This window comes from Mesoplodon mirus (assembly GCF_964341445.2).
Source record: "Mesoplodon mirus genome assembly, chromosome: 4".
Lineage (NCBI taxonomy): Eukaryota > Metazoa > Chordata > Mammalia > Artiodactyla > Ziphiidae > Mesoplodon > Mesoplodon mirus.
Window position 1 is genome coordinate 95,137,800 of NC_138979.1, and position 19,788 is coordinate 95,157,587.

Genomic DNA, 19,788 nt, shown 5'->3' on the forward strand with positions numbered 1-19,788 from the left:
ACTAAGCCTGTGCACCACAACTACTGAGCCTGTGCCCTAGAGCCTGCGAGCCACAACTACTGAGCCTACGTGCCACAACTACTGAAACCTGTGCGCCTAGAGCCTGTGCTCCACAACAAGAGAAGCCACCACAATGAGAAGCCCGTGCACCGCAAGGAAGAGTAGCCCCTGCTCGCCACAACTAGAGAAAGGCCGCGCACAGCAACGAAGACCCAACGCAGCCAAAAATAAATAAATTTATTTTTTTTTAATTTTGCCAGTAGATGCATATCTACTAGATATGCATCTACTGGCATAGATTCTCAGAATTATCTCAATTCCTGAGATAATTCTCAGGAGTTATCTATTCCTGAGAGTGATATACCATTCAAAGTGACTACCTACTTTGTAGATACTCTAGGGAAAGAAATAAAAATCTAAAGATTTTAGATTAAGATTTTAGATTTTGGGCTTCCCTGGTGGCACAGTGGTTGAGAGTCCGCCTGCCGATGCAGGGGACACGGGTTCGTGCCCCGGTCTGGGAAGATCCCACATGCCGCAGAGCGGCTGGGCCCGTGAGCCATGGCCACTGAGCCTGCGCATCCGGAGCCCGTGCTCCGCAAGGGGAGAGGCCACAACAGTGAGAGGCCCGCGTACCGCAAAAAAAAAAAAAAAAAAAAAAAAGATTTTAGATTTTAAGCTCTAAAGAGTGGCTACTTGGTGTCACAAGTGGCTTTGTGGACGCATTTTACTATCATAAAGCCGTTAATCTTTGTCTAACACATACAGTCTCAGAGAATAGAAAAAGAAAAAGCAACCTAATCCATTTTATGAAGCTAGTTTACTCTGACATAAAAATCAGACAAGGACTGTACTAGGAGAAAGTTATAGACCAATCTCACCTTTGAGCATAGTTGCAAAATGCTGAATATGATATTTACTAATAGAATTCTTCAGTATATTAAATACATGATCAAGTAGGGCTTATCCTGGGAATGCAATGATGATTTAAATGAAAAGTCTCTTAATAACTGGTTAAATTCACATATTAAGAGAGATAAATCATATAATCATCTCAGTAGGTACAAAGAAAGTCTTTGATAAAATTAGATACACATTTTTACCTTAAAACAAACAAAAGCCTTAGCAAACTAGGAACATAAGGAAGATTCCTTAACTTAATAAGTAGTATCCATCAAAAATCTACAGCAGACATTATACGTGGTGGGGAAATTTTAGAAGCAACCCTGTTTAAGTCAAGAACAAGACAGGGATCCCAAATAGCACCCTTACTATTCAGCATTGTACTAGAGTTTCCCACCAGTGCAATAAGGCAAGAAAAAGAAATGGGAGGTAGAAGGAAACAATCATTTTGTGCAGGCAGTGTAGTTGTCCACATTAAAAAACCCAAGCAAGTTAGGACTAATAACAGAACTCAGCAAAATTTTTCAATTGGAGATAAATATACAGGAATCAGTTGGGTTCCCATACATCATTAATAAACATTTAGAAACTATAAGAGAAAAAAATTACACTTAGAGTAGCAACCAAAACTATTCGGTACCTAGAAGTAACAATAATGAAAGATATGCAAGAGCTTTATGGGGATGACTATAAAACATTACTGAAGAACAGAGAAGATGTTCTGACTAAATGGAGAGCTATATCATGTTAATGGATAGGAAGCTTACTATCATAAAGATACCAGCTTACCTCAGATTAATACAAGGTGTTCATGGCATTTGGTCAAATGACACAAAAATTCAGTTGAAAGAGTAAAGGCAAGAATAATCAAAACAATTTCTAAGAAGAATAAAATGGGGGGACTTCCCTATGGTCAATCAAGACTTATTATGAGTTACAGTAATTAAGACAGTGTGGTGTTGGTACTGAACTAGACAAATTGATCAATAGAATAGAGTAAAAAACTCAGACCCATGCAATAAGGGAACTTGTTAAGAAAAAGGTGGCCTAACAGATCAGTAGCAGAAGGATGAACTATTCAATACATTGAATAAATTATGAGGAGAAAAATGTACCTCCTACAACATCCCCAAATAATTTCCAGATGATTAAAGACCTAAATGTGAAAAGCAAAACCTTAAAACTTTTGGAAAATATATAAGACTCATTTATCAACTCATGGCAGGAAAGGATTCTTTTAACACAAAATATAAAAACCACTAACCATAAAGGGAAAGACTGATAAATTAGTTAAATTTAACTAGAGTAAAAATTTTAATTTCTATACAGTTAAAAACACGATAAATAAAGTTAAAAGGTAATGCTACAGACTGGGAGGAGATTTTTGCAAGTCATGTGATCAGCAAAGAATTAGAATCCATAATACATAAAAACTCCTACAAATTAACAAGAAAAAGACATACAATCCAATTAGGGGGAAATGACTACGTGAATAAGCAATTCACAGATGAGAAAGACCTGACTGCTCAGTATACACAAAAATATATTGAATCTCAGTAACAATCAGGAAAAGGCATATTGAAACAAGATACCATTTTGTACTTAGCAAATTGGCAAAAATTTTAAAGGTGGACTATCTGAAGTGTTGATGAGGAAGAAGATCCACAGGAACTCACACACTGCTGCTGGGAGTGAAAATTAGTGCAATCTCGCTGGAAGCAATTGGCAGCTGTGCTACAGGACTCGGAAGTTGTGTTCTAGGTATGGAACCTGGGAGGCTATTGTGTGTGTGCACAAGGAAGACACGACTGTGGACTTATTTGCTTGCAGAAAGTGGAAATAATGTAAATGTCCATCAATAGGAAACATGGATAAAGAATATATTCATATAAGCAATGAAATGACTAATTAGATAAATCTTGCAAGAAAGATGTTGAATGAAGAGATGCAGAAGGATCTGTGCAATGTGACACCTTTATCTGAAGTTTACAAACACTCTGAACAATATAATGCTGATGCATGCATACTCATGAGGCAAACGTATAAAAACATGGATGAGACAAAAAGACACCTCGACTTCTGAAGTGCAATTAGATCTGAGGAGATAGAAGGGAAAGAAAGGGAGTTGAAAACAAAAGAAAGGGAGTTGAAAACAAAGAGGGCTTCACCCCCGCCTCTGTCTTTGAGGGCAGAATATTAAGATTTGTTCCATCTGGGTGGTGGCCATACAAGTAGAGTTTGTTATATTATCTTCTGTTTTGTCTGTATATTTGAAATGCTTCCTGTTTTTTTTAAAACATTAATTCTTCTGAGGAAAAAAACAGCTCAATCTCCATCTTAAAATGGGCAATAATTCAAAAAAACATTTAAACTAATTGATGTTTATCACCTCAGGAATGGCAGTTTAGTGTGGCAGGTTGAAGCACGGGACTCTGGGGCAGCCTGCCTGGGTCTGAATCGAGCTCTGCCGCTTCCTAAATGGTCGTTTTAAACAAGCTGCTTAATCTCCCTTTGCGTGGTTTCCTTGGATGTAAATTGATGATGATGATGATGATGATGATGATGATGATGATGATGATGATGGTGGTAGTGATATTAGTACATGCATGTTAAGTTGTTGCAAGGATACAATGAGTTACTGTGCATAATGCACTGTATACATAGACTCTATTTTTATTTTATTATGCCTGAGTATGACCTACTATTCAGAGAGAAACTAGTTTTTTTTAGATGCAAAAGAGAGTGGGGGAGGGGATGAATAAGCTTTGTTTAAAGAAATCACGTAAGTAGATGTTGTTTTTAGTGATGATTGCTCTTCTACTGCAGTGAGACAAAAATATCTCTCAGATCTCCAAAATTAACCTGTTGAGTTGGAGATGATTCACCCTGCCCCCCGCCCCCCCACACAGTGACTTCACAAGTATCTGCTTCAGTTAGCTCTGGTAAGTAAAATTATCACTCATTCACTTTTCAGAGCTAGCTGTAAAATCAATATGAAAAACAAAACCACTATGCAACTCTGTTCAAATATATAGAATGCCCTCTAAAGATGAAAGCTACATCTACCTTCAAGTTTTGATGAATAGGTAGTATTGTTCTATCACATCATAAGACTGGCTTTTTTTGTATTTAAGAAAAAAATGATGAAATGTAAATCTTGTTGCTAGATAGGAATTTTAATTGAGGCATAATTAATGTCTCAAATAAGTGAGAAATCACAGTCATTAGGGAGCCAGGGAAAATCTTCTAAAAGCAGATGCAGGAAGGGAAAGATTGCAGGCTTTGTCTAGATTTGATTTGGCTCAACTGCAGCTCTCTTACTAGCCTGGTAGCTTTGAATGAATTACTTAAATCTGCTGTTCCTCAGTTTCCTTATCTATAAAATGGGACTTATTACAGTCTTTCTTTTGCAGACCTCTTGTGAGGATCAAATACATAGTATATACTACCTCAGGTACATAATCTGTGCTCAGTAGTTAACATCTCTGACATGATTATTAATTGAACTATGAATCCCTCAGTGCGAATGGATGGGTGGATTGGGGGCATCTACGACAAAATGAGATAATGAGCTGGAAGGTCTTACAGCTGACCCTGCCAACATTTCTTCACTTCACCTGAAACGATGTTATTTCAAGGCCCAGGAAATTTTTTTGAAATGAAAAAAAAGAGTCTTCATCTTGAAGGTCATCAAATGCTGGTTTTAAAGTGTAATTACTCACTGTAAGGTGTCACAATGATCTGAATCTGCTTTCCTATAAGAAACACCCTGTTTTGTCTACTATTGCTTTTGTATGTCCTTTCTCAGCACCCTAAAACATCCAGTATTAGCTAGGAAATTTCATCATATCTGGTCCCCCCAAAACACTCAAATCCTCACTCCTGACTGCTGGATGAATGAATCTCTAGGACTGAGCAGCCACCCAGGGCAAAGCAAAACTCTGTGCCTGTTCCCAGGCCTGACCCAAAGGCAAGATTTCAGGGGCACCCAAGCCTGAGCTAGAGGCAGGACGACTGGCCACATGAAGGGGAATGCAAAGTGGTGAAGACTGGCTAATGCAATACCCCCTCCCCTGCATTTGGCTGTCTCTAGCAATTCAGTCCTTCCTCCTTCCACCCTCCACGCCAATCCTACTGTACCCAAGCCGGCCTCTCACTTCCTACCCTCATTTTAAAATAATCCATTTTCTTGGTGGGGAAGGAGGGGCGATTTGGTGGTGGGCCACGAAGGGGAGAGAGAAGCCCTAGGAGGGCTACCGTGTGGTTCTGACTAACTTGATCCCCAGCAAGCTTTGAACAGAGAGTACATTTTAACCACTGAAGTAGGAATTTGCATTTTAAAGGAATAACCTGTTTATCCCTCGGGATCTTTTTTTTTAACATCTTTATTGGAGTATAATTGCTTTACAATGGTGTGTTAGTTTCTGCTGTATAACAAAGTGAATCAGCTGTATGTATACATATATCCCCATATCCCCTCCCTCTTGCGTCTCCCTCCCACCCTCCCTATCCCATCCCTCTAGGTGGTCACAAATCACCAAGCTGATCTCCCTGTGCTATGCGGCTGCCTCCCACTAGCTATCTATTTTACATTTGGTAGTGTATATATGTCCATGCCACTCTCTCACTTCGTCCCAGCTTACCCTTCCCCCTCCCCGTGTCCTCAAGTCCATCCTCTACGTCTGCGTCTTTAATTGGCTAATTATTTAGGGAAACTAGGTCTTTTCACCATCAATTGCTTGATGGATAGGGACATGGTTTAAATGGGGAAATGGGGAGCTCAGGGTAGAACATGTTGAGTTGGAGGTGCCTACTGTACAGGCTCATGTGACCATCTCTACCTAGATGCCCCCCCGCAACCCCTCGAACTCAGCGTGCTCAGGACTGAAGTCATCTTCCCCACACACGCTCCCAGATGCCTGTTTCAGTTGGTGCTGCCTAATGTTCCCCACCCCACATCTCCCAAGCTAGTAGAAGCACTCAGCATCACCTCTGACGCATCCCTCTCCCCCAAAGTCACATAGTCTGTTCCTTATTGCCTCTCCCCATCACCCACAGGACAAGCTAAGATCAAAATCACAGTATGTCTGTCTTGCTAATTGCTGTGGCTTCCTACTGCCTTGGGGAATATCTCGAGGCAAGTAAAAGTGTGTAAAATCCATATTTCAAATCATCTTATTATAATTTTTGAAATTTTTATAGCCCATTTCTTGTTTGATCTGACTAGATCATTGCTTTTACCTTATAATTTGGCTGCAGAAAAGCTCTTATGATGAGGAGGATAATCGTCAGCTCTGCCATTTTCTTGCCATTCACTTGTGTTGGCATGATTAGTGTATTGTCTTCAGGCCTCAGTTTTGTTTCTTGCAGGAATCTTTTGAAATCATTGGTCCATTTCATAAGGGTTAGTTTAGTTAGAACTAAATAATATAATCAGTGAGTCTATTTAACCAAGCACACGCAAACATGCCAAAAAAAAAATCAAAACTGCTGAAAGGCAACAAACAAATGAGAGAGACACACTAAAATACTCCCCCACCCCCGGGAAACAGGGGGATCTTCCCCTCTTTCCTTAGAATGCCACACACCAGTGGGTCCCAAGGTTAGCCTGAATGTTAAATATTAGTAAAGCGTAACCCATCTCATTAGAAAACAAGGAAACAGAAATAAAGGTTCTAATGTTTTCATTTTGCACACGCCCTCAGGGTGCCTGGCGGAAGCTGCTGCCCTTCAAGTCACGGTGACCCACTCACAGGACCCACAAGCTGCTTGCTTCTTATTGCAGGCAGTGGAAATCTGGGGACCTCAGGTCTTCTCAGCATCAGGGGTGAGCCCAGGGGACATGTCCTCAAGGCTCTCTCGGAGGGTGGGGAAGAGACCAAACCTAAGAAGGCCTCAAGGGTGTGCTGGATTAACCCCCAGTCAGAAAAGTCTATTTCCTATCCCTCCTAGGTCATCTGAGTTTTACTGTGATGCCTTTTAAATTATCCCAAAATACCTTTCTTAAGCCTAGAAAATGCCATCTCATTCAAGTATGAAAGGGATTAGACCTAAAAGGCATTTTTCATGAGCTGCCAAGCTTTGATCATTTTCTGTGGGGGGAGGGAAGGATCAAGATTTTGCTTGTCTCTAACTCAAAGATCCTACCATCCCTTGACCATTTCACTTCATTGTACCTCCTCCGGTGCCGTCTTTTTTCTTTAATACTCCGGCAGTATACAAACCACAGTCTTATATATACAAGGGAAGGAAAATGTTCTCCAGTTTGACTCCACTTGAGATGCAACACCTCAATTAGTCTTTCTGGAAACTGTAACAGTGTTAGGTTTGTATTTCAAAAAACGACTTAAGGTTCCTTAATAGTTTTGTTCCCATAGCTACATAGGGACCTAGAACTTAAGCAGAGGCAATGTCTTCTCTAGAAGGTGTTGTATCCTTGTCATGGATATCCCACCCTGCAGACCACCTCACCCCCAGAGCCAACCCCTTCCTTATCATTCATCCAGAGAACCGACAAGGAAGCAGGAAGGGAGGGGGGAGGGTGTTAATCTCCCCCAGCTCCTGGCCCCTTATTGGCTGTGAAGGATGGAGCTTAAGGGACATGACTGGCCCAATCAGCTTTTCTGGGTGCATGTGCAGGTGAGCAGAAGGATAGGTGCTCATTGTGAAAGTTCACATTCAAAATAGTTTGTAAGGCTGCTCCGTCTCAAGGAAGCTTGCTTGAACTTTATTTCCAACAGTTAAATGTAAGTGACTGAGTGCCAGAAACTTGGACTACCACAAATCACCCTCTGCCAAGGTCTTCCCCTCCCCATGCCCTGGAGACTCCCCTCCCACCTTCCTTGTACTCTGGACCTTTGACTTTGACAGATGGTGCTTATTAAACACCACAGATGGTTTTTCTCAGGGTACCGTCTCCACCCCTAACTTCTACTTAACATTTTTAGCTAACTCTCTTCCTTGCCATTATCCTAAGCTGTTTACAGAAGTGAAGTGATATTGTGTGAGTGCTACTACAGATAACTTTATAATTTTGAAACAGCTGTCCATCCTCATATGCAAGTTTTCCGCACACTCCTTAACCAGAAGTAGAGAAGTTACCAAGTCCTGAGAGTAAGGAGAGAAGAGCTGAGTCTGTCCCCTAGCCCCTCTCTGCCACAATCCATCCTGGCTTGATGCTCAGAGCTCCTCTCTGGGCTGTAACTGACAGCTGAGAGCCTATCATCTTTCATAACCATCATTTATTTTCCCCAGAATGTATTACTTTGCCCTTACCATGCTGAAGTTCATCTGCCTCTTTTCTGCCCACGCACCCTTGGCTTGGTAAGATCTTCCTGCTGTTTATCACCATCAGCTTGGCATTTCACCATCCGGGACAGCTTAGTGTTTTCTAGAAACGTGGAAACATCACTTGTGCTACAGCTGAACATCATTTATAGAAGCATCAGCTCAGACTAGCCCCAGCATTTTTCCATGCAGTGAAGGGCCCACGTAAATTATCTTTTGTTTTCTCTCTTCAAACTAGTTCACTCCCATTGTCACGCCATTTTCCCAACATAGTTCTGGTACTTTTTCTTTCCTTGTAATGTTCCAAGGGTGCTTATTCTCAGAGCACTGACTCCATAATCCTTTCATCTGAGCTCCTCCATCAGACTTGGTTTAAGGAAGCCCCTGTTTTTCCCTACAAGGATGAACTTTGCAGCTTCCTCAGACTCCTCTCTTTGTGCTAGTTAGGTGAGCTGCATAATAATAGCTGCATAATCATGTTTTTATTTCCATTCTCAGGATTCTAAGCTACTGTAAACAATCCCTTACTTTTTCATGGCTGGGAAATGGGAACTTTTGTTCAAAAACGGTTAAGAGAATCATCGCTGGCTAAAAGAGCCTTCTTAAGGCTTGTACGCAAGAAAAAGAGAATAGTTTTTGCCACAACCTGTCCTAGATCTTCTCGGCGTTTCCCACAAACAAACATGTGCATGCCAGTTAGGCCTGTTTCCCCAGGTATCCCAATTGCACTCCTGACTTTGGCTTCCAAAGCTCACACTCTTCCTCTCAGCCCGTAGTGTTTCTCCCTGATGGGTCACCAACATGGTCCCTCTGCAAAAGGTGGAGACAGAAGGATGGATGGAAGGAAACAAGCCCAAGATTTCCATCTACAAAATGTCTGCCCCACCCAGCTCTCCCTCAGTGCACACACTCTCCCTTAAATCGTGCGTGTGTGTTGGAAACAGTACTGGCTCTCCAGCCCTCCCCCTGGGAGTTGTCAGAGTTGACCAGATTGGTGTCTTGATGTTATTTCATCAAATAAATAACAAAACTACACAGGTATCTTTACTACAGGACTTCTCAGAGCCTTTAATAAGCTACCTGGTATGGCACACCATGAAAAGCCAGCCACAATGTGTAGTCATCTACAAACTCATTTAGCTCACCACAAAACCTTCTCCCCTGGAACATCTGATGGGACTAGTATTCTGTAAGATACACATTGGGGCATGCCGTGATCAGTGGGCCCTACCTTCAGCATGTCAGAATCATGCTGAATGTTAGAGAGCTTGTGATTACTGGCCTTACTCCTAAAGATTTTGATACTGACAGTCTGGAGTAAGTGTGGGAATCTACTTGCTTGTTGTTTTTTGTTAAAGCTTCCCTTATAATTTGATGATCTGTAATTCCTCTGCTCTAGCCTCTTGATTGTTAGGCTTCAGAGATTTGATACCTGTGACCCTCCTGAGCCCCCACCATAGAAGCTTGTACCTCAAGTCCCTTTGTAGGTAAATAACATGTTCTTTTACAAGAGAAATAGCTGAGAACATATGAGGGAAACCACCCAAGGCCTTTGTGATTTGGGGGAAATTGCTGGCCTGTTTGGATAACTTTAGAAACCACTTCCTGACATTGTAGCCATCCCCACCTATCCACATCAAGTCTACCTTCAGAGCCCATAGAGCTTCCCCCAGCTGTTCTCACTCATGGCAATTTGGGCTGTTTCACATGTTTAAGTATTTTGTTTCATTTGTCTATATCTCACCTCCCTGCAGGACCATATTCAGAGTAGGACCCAATTAAATATTGGGGGGAGGGGGGAGGATGTCCCCCATAGCACTCCTTACAGAGTTGAACAAGTAGTAAATGCTCAATAATTGCAGAGCAACCAAGGGACAAAAGAAATCTTGGCCCAAAAGAGACAAAACAAACAAACAAACAAAAAAAAATGGTTAAGATTGACTCTAGAATTAAAAAGTAGAGAAGGGTGGTAAGTGTGGCAACAAGAATATACAGCTTACCCTGCTGAGATGATAGGATCTTCAATATTAGGTATGTATCATCTTCCTCCCTCTGGAATTTTTCCTTTGTTACTTCCCTGTTCTTCATTTTTTAGGTCAATGATAATATGCATCACTAGTGGCTCAGGAATAGGGTGACCAACTTGTCCCAAGTTGCCTGGACTTTTCCGATTTTAGCCCTGAAAGTCCACCATGCAGGAAACCTCTCAATCCTGGCAAATCAGGGCAGTTGGTAACTCTACTCAAAAAACACAGTTTTGGGGGCTTCCCTGGTGGCACAGTGGTTGAGAGTCCACCTGCCAATGCAGGGGACACAGGTTCGTGCCCCGGTCCGGGAAGATCCCACATGCCGCGGAGCGGCTGGGCCCATGAGCCATGGCTGCTGAGCCTGTGCGTCTGGAGCCTGTGCTCCACAACGGGAGAGGCCACAACAGTGAGAGGCCCGTGTACCGCAAAAAAACCAAAAAAAAAATTAAATAAATAACACAGTTTTCTGGGACTTCCCTGATGGTCCAGTGGTTAAGATTCTGTGCTTCCACTGCAGGGGGCACAGGTTCAATCCCTGGTCAGGGAACTAAGATCCCGCACGCCTTGCAGTGCGCCAAAAAACAAAAAAACAACAACGAATAAACCAGAGTTTCCTGACCAGATAAAATTGGGAAATGCTTTACCACACTCTACTCACCTGAACTAGTTTCCTAGAGCTACTACTGTAACAAACTCAGTGATTTAAAACAACATAAATTTATCATCTCACAGCTTTGGAGATCAGAAATCCTAAATGAGTTATACAGGTCTGAAAATCATTGTGTCAGCAGGGCTGCATTTTTTCTGGAGGCTCTAGGGGGTAATCTGTTCCCTTGCCTTTTTCAGCTTCTAGAGGCTGCCTATGTTCCTTGGCTGGTGGTTCCCTCCTCCATCTTTGAAGCCAGCCATTTTACATCCCTTCGATCCTCTCCTCCATCACCACATCTCCTTTTCTGACTCTCTCTCCCTCTTTCACTGATAAAGACTCCTGTGATTGCATCAGACTCACTGGCTAATCCAGGGTGATTTCTCCATCCCCAAATCCTTAACTTAGTCATGTCTGCAAAGTCTCTTTTACCAGATAAGATAACACACGCACAGGTTCCAGGACTAGGATGTGGACATCTTTGGGGGCCATGATTCTGCCTACCATACCCACGCCTCTCTGACAGTTGATAAAACACCCTAATCAATTAAAGAAATATTTTTAAAGTCTTACAAGATTCTGTTTAATGTTGCTTAACCCAGTGTTTTCCAAGCTTATTTGATCAAGAAACTTTATTCAGAGAGTACTATGAGAAGTGAAATGAGTCGGTCAGGGAAAGGCAAATACGGTATGATATCACTCATATGTGGAATCTAAAACATATAACAACAAACTAGTGAATATAACAAAAAAGAAGCAGACTCACAGATACAGAAAACAGACTAATGGTTACCAGTGGGGAGAGGGAAGAGGGGAGGGGCAAGATAGGGGTAGAGAATTCAGAGGTACAAACTATTATGCAAAGAATAAGCTACAAGGATATATTGTACAACATGGGGAATATAGCCAATATTTTATAATTATAAATGGAGTATAACCTTTAAAAAAAAAAACCTCTTTACTCCCCTCCCCCACCCCATCCCCGCAAAGAACACCACTTAACATCTCATGGAATGCTGCTACTCTTACAGAAGAGCAGGACTCAAACTGGTGTGTGCACCATAGAGAGACCAGAGACTTTCCATGCGATGAGCAGATAAGGAGAGTTTTGGGGGAATTGACTTATAAATCCAATTCCTTTTTCTCACTTCAGTACTCTCTTCTTATATAAATTTATTTTGGCTGCATTGGGTCTTCGTTGCTGCGTGTGGGCTTTCTCTAGTTGCGGCGAGCAGGGGCTACTCTTCGTTGCAGTGTGAGGGCTTCTCATTGCGGTGGCTTCTCGTTGTGGGGCACACGCTCTAGGCGCGCAGGCTTCAGTAGTTGTGGCACACGGGCTTAGCTGCTCCGTGGCATGTGGGATCTTCCCAGACCAGGACTTGAAGCTGTGTCCCGTGTTGGCAGGCGGATTCTTAACCACTGCGCCACCAAGGAAGCCGCAATACTCTTTTCTAAATTCATCTGTCAGAGCAACAATCTGAGGTCAAAGGGTGGTGAACCTTCCTTCTTTCCAATGTTTCAGTCATCGGGTTCCCGCCCATAAGGAATCTTATTGGGACAAATACATTTTCCTGGGTTGGAAAACCTGGTCAAACAAAGGGATGATGTGAAGCTTTGGTGTTGGTGATGCCTCTCTTAATCAAAGCACCATAACCTGCCCCTACCCATCTCATTTGGAGGTACATTTCTAATAAAACTTTATTTTTTATGTTTAGTATTTATCAAAAGTTTAATACTTGTACCCAAAATAATTAGAATAACTCACTCCAGAAGGCATTTTTTTAAGGATTGGAGATTTTGATCACTGGAATCGTCTTTTAATTTAAATTTCAATATGTATGGATCCTTTGGTTATAGAGAATTATGACGGATTGATCAAATAAAACATTTTCAAGCATAAAAACAGATATTAAGTTAAAGTTTCTGGATGTCATAGAATAGAGATACAATTTCAAGGAGAAAAAAGAATAATGTAGCAACTCTAATTTTTTTTAACATCTTTATTGGAGTATAATTGCTTTACAATGGTGTGTTAGTTTCTGCTTTATAACAAAGTGAATCAGCTATACATCTGCATATATCCCCATATCCCCTCCCTCCCTCTTGCATCCCCCTCCCACCCTCCCTATCCCACCCTTCTAGATGGACACAAAGCACCGAGCTGATCTCCCTGTGCTATGCGGCTGCTTCCCACTAGCTGTCTATTTACATTTGGTAGTGTATATATGTCCATACCACTCTCTCACTTCGTCCCAGCTTACCCTTACCCATCTCCATGTCCTCAAGTCCATTCTCTACGTCTGCGTCTTTATTCCTGTCCTGCCCCTAGGTTCTTCAGAACCTTTTTTTTTTAGATGCCATATATATATGTGTTAGCATACGGTATTTGTTTTTCTGACTTACTTCACTCTGTATGAGTCTCTAGGTCCATCCACCTCACTACAAATAACTCAATTTTGTTTCCTTTTATGGCTGAGTAATATTCCATTGTATATATGTGCCACATCTTCTTTATCCATTCATCTTTCGATGGACACTTGGGTTGCTTCCATGTCCTGGCTATTGTAAATAGAGCTGCAGTGAACATTGTGGTACATGACTCTTTTTGAATTATGGTTTTTTCAGGGTATATGCCCAATAGTGGGATTGCTGGGTCATATGGTAGTTCTATTTTTAGTTTTTTAAGGAACCTCCATACTGTTCTCCATAGTGGCTGTAACAATTTACATTCCCACCAACAGTGCAAGAGTGTTCCTTTTCTCCACACCCTCTCCAGCATTTATTGTTTGTAGATTTTTCAATGATGGCCATTCTGACCGGTGTGAGGTAATACCTCATTGTAGTTTTGATTTGCATTTCTCTAATGATTAGTGATGTTGAGCATCCTTTCATGTGTTTGTTGGCAGTCTGTATATCTTCTTTGGAGAAATGTCTATTTAGGTCTTCTGCCCATTTTTGGATTGGGTTTTTTTTTTTTTTGACATTGAGCTGCATGAGCTGCTTGCATATTTTGGAGATTAATCCTTTGTCAGTTGCTCCTTTTGCAAATATTTTCTCCCATTCTGAAGGTTGTCTTTTTGTCTTGTTTATGGCAGCAGCTCTATTTTTTTTTTTTTTTTTTTTTTTTTTTTTTTGCGGTACACGGGCCTCTCACTGTTGTGGCCTCTCCCGTTGTGGAGCACAGGCTCCGGACGCACGGGCTCAGCGGCCATGGCTCACGGGCCCAGCCGCTCCACAGCATGTGGGATCCTCCCAGACGGGGGCACGAACCCGTGTCCCCTGCATGGGCAGGCGGACTCTCAACCACTGCGCCACCAGGGAAGTCCCAGCAGCTCTAATTTTTAAAGGAGAGCTTGCTCCTGTCATTTTAAAAGGGACAATAATGGATGTTGTATCACTGTGGTATGTGGTATGTACACTGGACACTTTTAAAAGAATAATTTAACACATTGATTTTAAAGTATCAATACTTACAATATCTAGACATTTAATCTACTTAGAAATTCTAACTATTTAACCATAAGGTGAAAAATACTTTCTGTCAAGTTAAAAAATATGCAAGGAGGTACTAGCTTTTCAAAATTCTTATGGGGCTGTAAGAGCAAAAGGTGTGATGACCACTGTTCTGGAGAAAACTTTTGGGAATGCTGGTGGTAAAAAGAGCAGGGTTTGGAATCCGGCTAGCAGGGAAGCCTTGGTTTAAAACACCAGCTTCACCCAGCTCTTAGGGTTAAAGCCATGAAGTGCCTGGCACAGAGCCAGTGCTTCCTCATTCAACAACAGCTGCCATGGACCAGCAATGCACTGGGCTTGGGATGTCCAGTGGGGCTTGGACACAAATCCCTGCTCCCACAGAGCTTACATTCCAGTGGACACACAGTTGATCTGTTGCTTCTGTGTAAATGCATGTGTGCTGCATTTCCAGAGAACCTCTTCAAATACCTTCCTCTCAAGCAGTTTTTAGGAGTTGTGTCTACAAAGAAATGACTCATTTTTTGATATTCCAGAACAGATCCATGTAGATTCCCATCAAAATAATCACCTAAGGAGGCATACACTTATTTTGGTGACAGGGCCAAAGCTCAAAGTCTTTAAGTTTCTCCTGTGGAACTGATTTCAAAGCATACAGCACAATCTTTTAAACATCCTTAATGCTGGTAAATATTTGTTTGGGGAGGAGGAATTTGATGTTTTTGGAACAAAGGTTATTTACACAAAGGTCTGGCTGACCACGGTAGATGATCAGACCAGGCAGAAATATTATTTGTCTCAAACTCTGGAAGGGCATAAATCTCACCGTAAGGAAAAGTCAAGAATTACTGTTTATTCCCTTCACACTGAAGCTGAAGGGAAAATCCTGGCTGTATCAGGGTCACTTGCTCCAAAGTTGCTTAAAGAGTCTATGGTCTCAGACTTTTAGGAGAGAGCTTCCTGGGGCTGTGGGAGACCCGTGGTGCCTGCTGCTTTAGTTCTTCTGATCCTACTTTAGTGACCCCACTCCAGGCCATGACCCTGCAGCTTACAGCTGGGAGAGGTCCGTGAGCAGAAGTAGCTGTCCTGGAAAGACCCAGGGCTGAGGGAGCAAGGCTGGGCTGGGAGGGAGGGAGTCAGTCCATGAGGGGATATGCGGGTGGAGGAAGTGTTGGGTCGTATGTCTGAATTGTGTTTAAGTGTTTACTGAGTCCATGTCTGCAAGACCTAAGCACCAGGGATTAATGGCATTCCACTGAGGGGATGGGTCTGCGGTGGGCAGAGGGGGTGGGATATGAATTGGGGAGGGGCCAGACAGGACTGCAAAAGCTAGTATGTGTGGCCACCTGTCTGTCCATGCTGCCTGTCACTTCCATGTTGCCACAGAGCACTGGACAAAAACTCTAGGGATCCTAGAGCCATCAGTTCTCAAAGGAAAATTTATTCTTCTGCAGTGTTACTCTGGCATTTAACTTAACAAACACCATTCCATCCCTGCACCCAGAACTGAGCTAGGAGATGTTGTCTTTGTCCTCCAGCGACTTGAATGTCCTTGGGAAGATAAGAACGATGCACACACGTACTGCTGACTGTCAAATATCAGTTCCAGCTAACTGGTGACTTCATGGAGTATTCGATCCAATCTAAGACACCATTGATTATAAGATGCCTTTTATGCTCTTAAGAAAGAAGAAAATGCTGCCAATTAAACTGCAAATGATTGCTTTCTTATTGCTTAGAATTTTTATTTTATACTTATTGAAAGATCCCTTTTAGACTTACGTGTACATAGTGTTATTTCTTTTAACATATATTGTTCTCATTCGTTCATAAAGTGGAAAGTAACGGGGAAATAAAGTGGCTTTGGTTTTTCTAAGCTTCCTCACATTCAGGGTACTTCTGTACTCAGCTGAAGCATCTTTGCTTGGAACTGTTGATGTCTGTGTTACCCACAAAATGTGGTTCTGTGTGCCATCGAGAACACTGGTGAGCAACATTTCTTACAAGACTACTCATGGCTTTTATTCCAAATCTGTCTCCTGTTGTGTAAACTGATGCACACACAGGTAATGCAACCACAGCACAACTACCACCTGGGAACAGTGACTATGAGACACATCCCAATTTCCAAGATATCAAACAGGAAAAAAAATATATCTTAGACTCAATGAAATATGAATTCTGAGACTCAGTCAAAAAATACTACCATGATCAACCACCCAGGTCTGTCCTAAGAATGGGGTTGGCATTGGTGCTACATTCTTATCATTAAGCAATAATTTCCTCCTGTAAATTTGCAAAACTGAATAGTTTCCTGTGCAATAATCATTGTAGGGAGTTCTTCATGAGCAAATAGAGTTAAGGAGGCTTTTTGCATGAAGTAAGTCAAAAGCGTGAGATTTGGCCCGGACATGAGGAGACCACGTCTAGAGAGGAAAGAGCACAATTTAAAAGGTTCAAGACGGTAAACAAGCATGTCATGTGGCGAGCACAGTGGAGCAACCAGGCTGGGGTGGGGTTTCATAAAAGAGTCGTGGGGTATGAAGGCATGAATTTTTGCTGTAAGAACATAAGTTCAAGTTAGTATGTTTCACTTGTAGAAACATAATAAACAGTTCCAGTATTTCTATAACTTTTATTTCTTTTCTTACCATAGGTCCTGATGTTTTTAGTTCAAAGAACCTTGCCCTTCAGGCCCAGAAGAAGATTCTGAGCAAAATAGCCAGTAAAACTGTGGCCAACATGCTGATTGATGACACCAGCAGCGAGATCTTTGATGAGCTCTACAAAGTCACCAAAGAGCACACACACAACAAGAAGGAAGCCCACAAGATCATGAAAGACTTAATCAAGGTGGCGATCAAAATTGGGATCCTCTACCGGAACAACCAGTTCAGCCAGGAGGAGGTTGTTATCGTGGAGAAGCTCAGGAAGAAACTGAACCAGACGGCCATGACAATCGTCAGCTTCTATGAGGTAGAATACACCTTCGATAGAAATGTGCTCTCCAAGCTCCTACATGAGTGCAAGGACCTGGTGCATGAACTGGTACAGAGGCACCTGACACCCAGGACCCACGGGCGCATCAACCATGTCTTCAACCACTTTGCTGATATGGAGTTCCTCTCCACCCTTTATAGCCTGGATGGAGACTGTAGGCCCAACCTCAAGAGGATGTGTGAAGGAATCAATAAATTGCTAGATGAGAAAGTCCTCTGAATGCCTTCCCTCCTCCTGGACTTGGCTGCGTTCATGTTACAGCACCCAGCGTGTTCCAGGTGAGAATCAGGAAAACAAGAAGAAACCCTTGTCAAAGATGCCCACGTTCTGTCCTGTTCATCCCTCCGATGTTGATGCTAGATTGAGCTCGGGTGTGTTTGTCACCTAAGCTCTCTGCTGAGGTCTGTACTTAAAATCTCCTTTGTTTGCAAGCCCAAAGGACGTCTCATCTATTCTAAGCAGAAAAGCTGCCCTGCTCATCTAGGTGGGCCCAGTTCATCTTGTGGAATGGAAGGAGCCCTGGACCAGGGGTCAGAGGACATGGGTTTGGTTCCCAGCTCCATCAGTTACAATTTTGTCCTCTGGATCCTGGAACCATCATGCCCACCTGCCTACCTCCCAGGGCTGCTGTGAGGATCAAGTGAGATTATGTTCATGCTTTTAAAAACTCTAACAAAAGGTCTTACTAGTTTCTCTTTGGCATGTGGCAGGGATCAACCTGGATCTAGACTATTAAGCAGCAGAGAAAAGAACAATAGTTTCTAATGGGCTGGGTTAGCAATTTGTCTCTAGATGTGCTGTTTCAAACAAAATAAAAATGAATCCAAAGGTGTGAAAAAGTATAGCTGCAAATTGGAAAAATATTTTTCAAGAGCTGTGTTTTTTAGGTCTTAGATGTGCAGGTTTATGGTCCTGCAGAGGGAAACTTTCTGCGGGGGGGGAGTGGAGAGAGAGTTTCCCACCCATCATGCAGAAGCAGAGAAGAACTGTGCTCCCCCTGCCCCTGAAGGGCTGGCCTCTCCCCATCTGAGGGGCACCATCTGGGAGGCACAGGGAAGGTTTATGCTGGCACACGCAGGAGAGTTGGGCAGAACGAAGCCCTATCCATCTTTCTTGGTCTTTCACAGTCATTCTGTGCTGTTTTCGCTGGTTTGTTAATAAATTGAAATTACCCTTCAAATAAGAGGTTTTGGAGTTGTGATTCAAAAATCAAATTCCTTGGAGTTAGATACAGTGTTAGGAATAATGGGATTGAAAGGAAGAAGACAATGAAGAGTAAGAGCTTTGCACTTAGTCCCTCAGGGAAAGTAGCCCCTGGGGGAGCACGTATAGGGTGGAGCCTGTGCCCCTGGTTAGTGGGGAGCTAGTTCATGGACACTGTGACCGCCTTCTCTGAATGTCTCAAAGCCTCGCTTTCACACAAAATATTTAATGCCTTATAATGTTGCCTGGAGGACACCACCTTAAGAGATTTGCCCTTCCATCATCACCTCCTGTCCTGTTATGCTTCTCCTGTATCTGATGATAATGCAAAAATACTATATTAGCTCAGCCCCATGGTTCATCCCACCCCATGGCCTCTCTCTAGCAGAGATGGTTTGTGTGAGGGTGTGAAAAGATGGCCACTGAACCTGCTGTGGCCATTCAGCCCCAACTGGCTCCCATGTCAACGTCAGTATAAAGTATCCTGTTAAGTTCTTCAGCCACCAGTATTCAAAATTACTTCACAGGAAGGATGTCCAGTGGGGAATAGGGAATAGTTAAGTCTGCCCCTGTCTCCATGTTTGACAAACGTGGCCCAGCCCCTTCTCACAGTCCCGAGGACAGAACAGTGATGCCCTGTGCACATCTGGGCTGGGGAGGTCACTGGTCATTTAGGCAGTGCCCGTGGAAGCTATGGGTGACAGGCTCCTCCCTGCCCACCTGCCACCAGGCAGCAAGCAGCCCAGCCGTAGCCGAATTTTCACATACAGAGTCCTCCTCAATGCCTGTGGTGGTGTACTTGTCTGATGAAGGACCGCTTTCTAGTATGAGGCATGGTTCTAGAAGCAGGTTCTTTTTTCACTAAGTAGGTGGACCTACCCACAGAACTCAGCCCTGCCAAAGGAATGGGTGGAACTGTCTCCTGTCCATCTGAGACACAGCAGGGAAGAAGGCAGGATCCCCAGCCAAAGAAGATTGTGGGTTCTCCCCTCTCCACAGGTCACAGCACAGTGGGAGGTTCTGAGCCTCAAGCCGCTGAAGGAATGGGGTGCAATGATGGTGTGGACCAAAACGTTCTACCACCTTAGGCTTCCTCACTGAGGCAGCCAAAGGGTGCTCTACCACGAGGCCAGCCAGCTGTGTCTCCATCTTATCAACAGTAGCCAAGGGAACCTGGGTTACCCAGGCACAAGTAACCCACCACGCCTCTAAAAAGTCAACACCTATCCCGTGTATGCCTTTCAAATATAC

At 42.8% G+C, this 19,788-nt stretch overlaps 1 protein-coding gene across 1 annotated transcript in view; it reads left to right on the top strand.

The window, feature by feature from the left end:
- Window positions 1-18,501, top strand: part of TNFAIP8L3 (TNF alpha induced protein 8 like 3) — a 40,534-nt gene extending 22,033 nt beyond the window's left edge. Inside the window, exon 2 of the mRNA XM_082618291.1 lies at window positions 16,991-18,501. Within this exon, the coding sequence (XP_082474417.1) occupies window positions 16,991-17,553 (563 nt within the window). The 3' untranslated portion in view covers window positions 17,554-18,501. The remainder of the gene's footprint in view (window positions 1-16,990) is intronic.
- The last annotated feature ends 1,287 nt before the right edge of the window (window positions 18,502-19,788 follow it).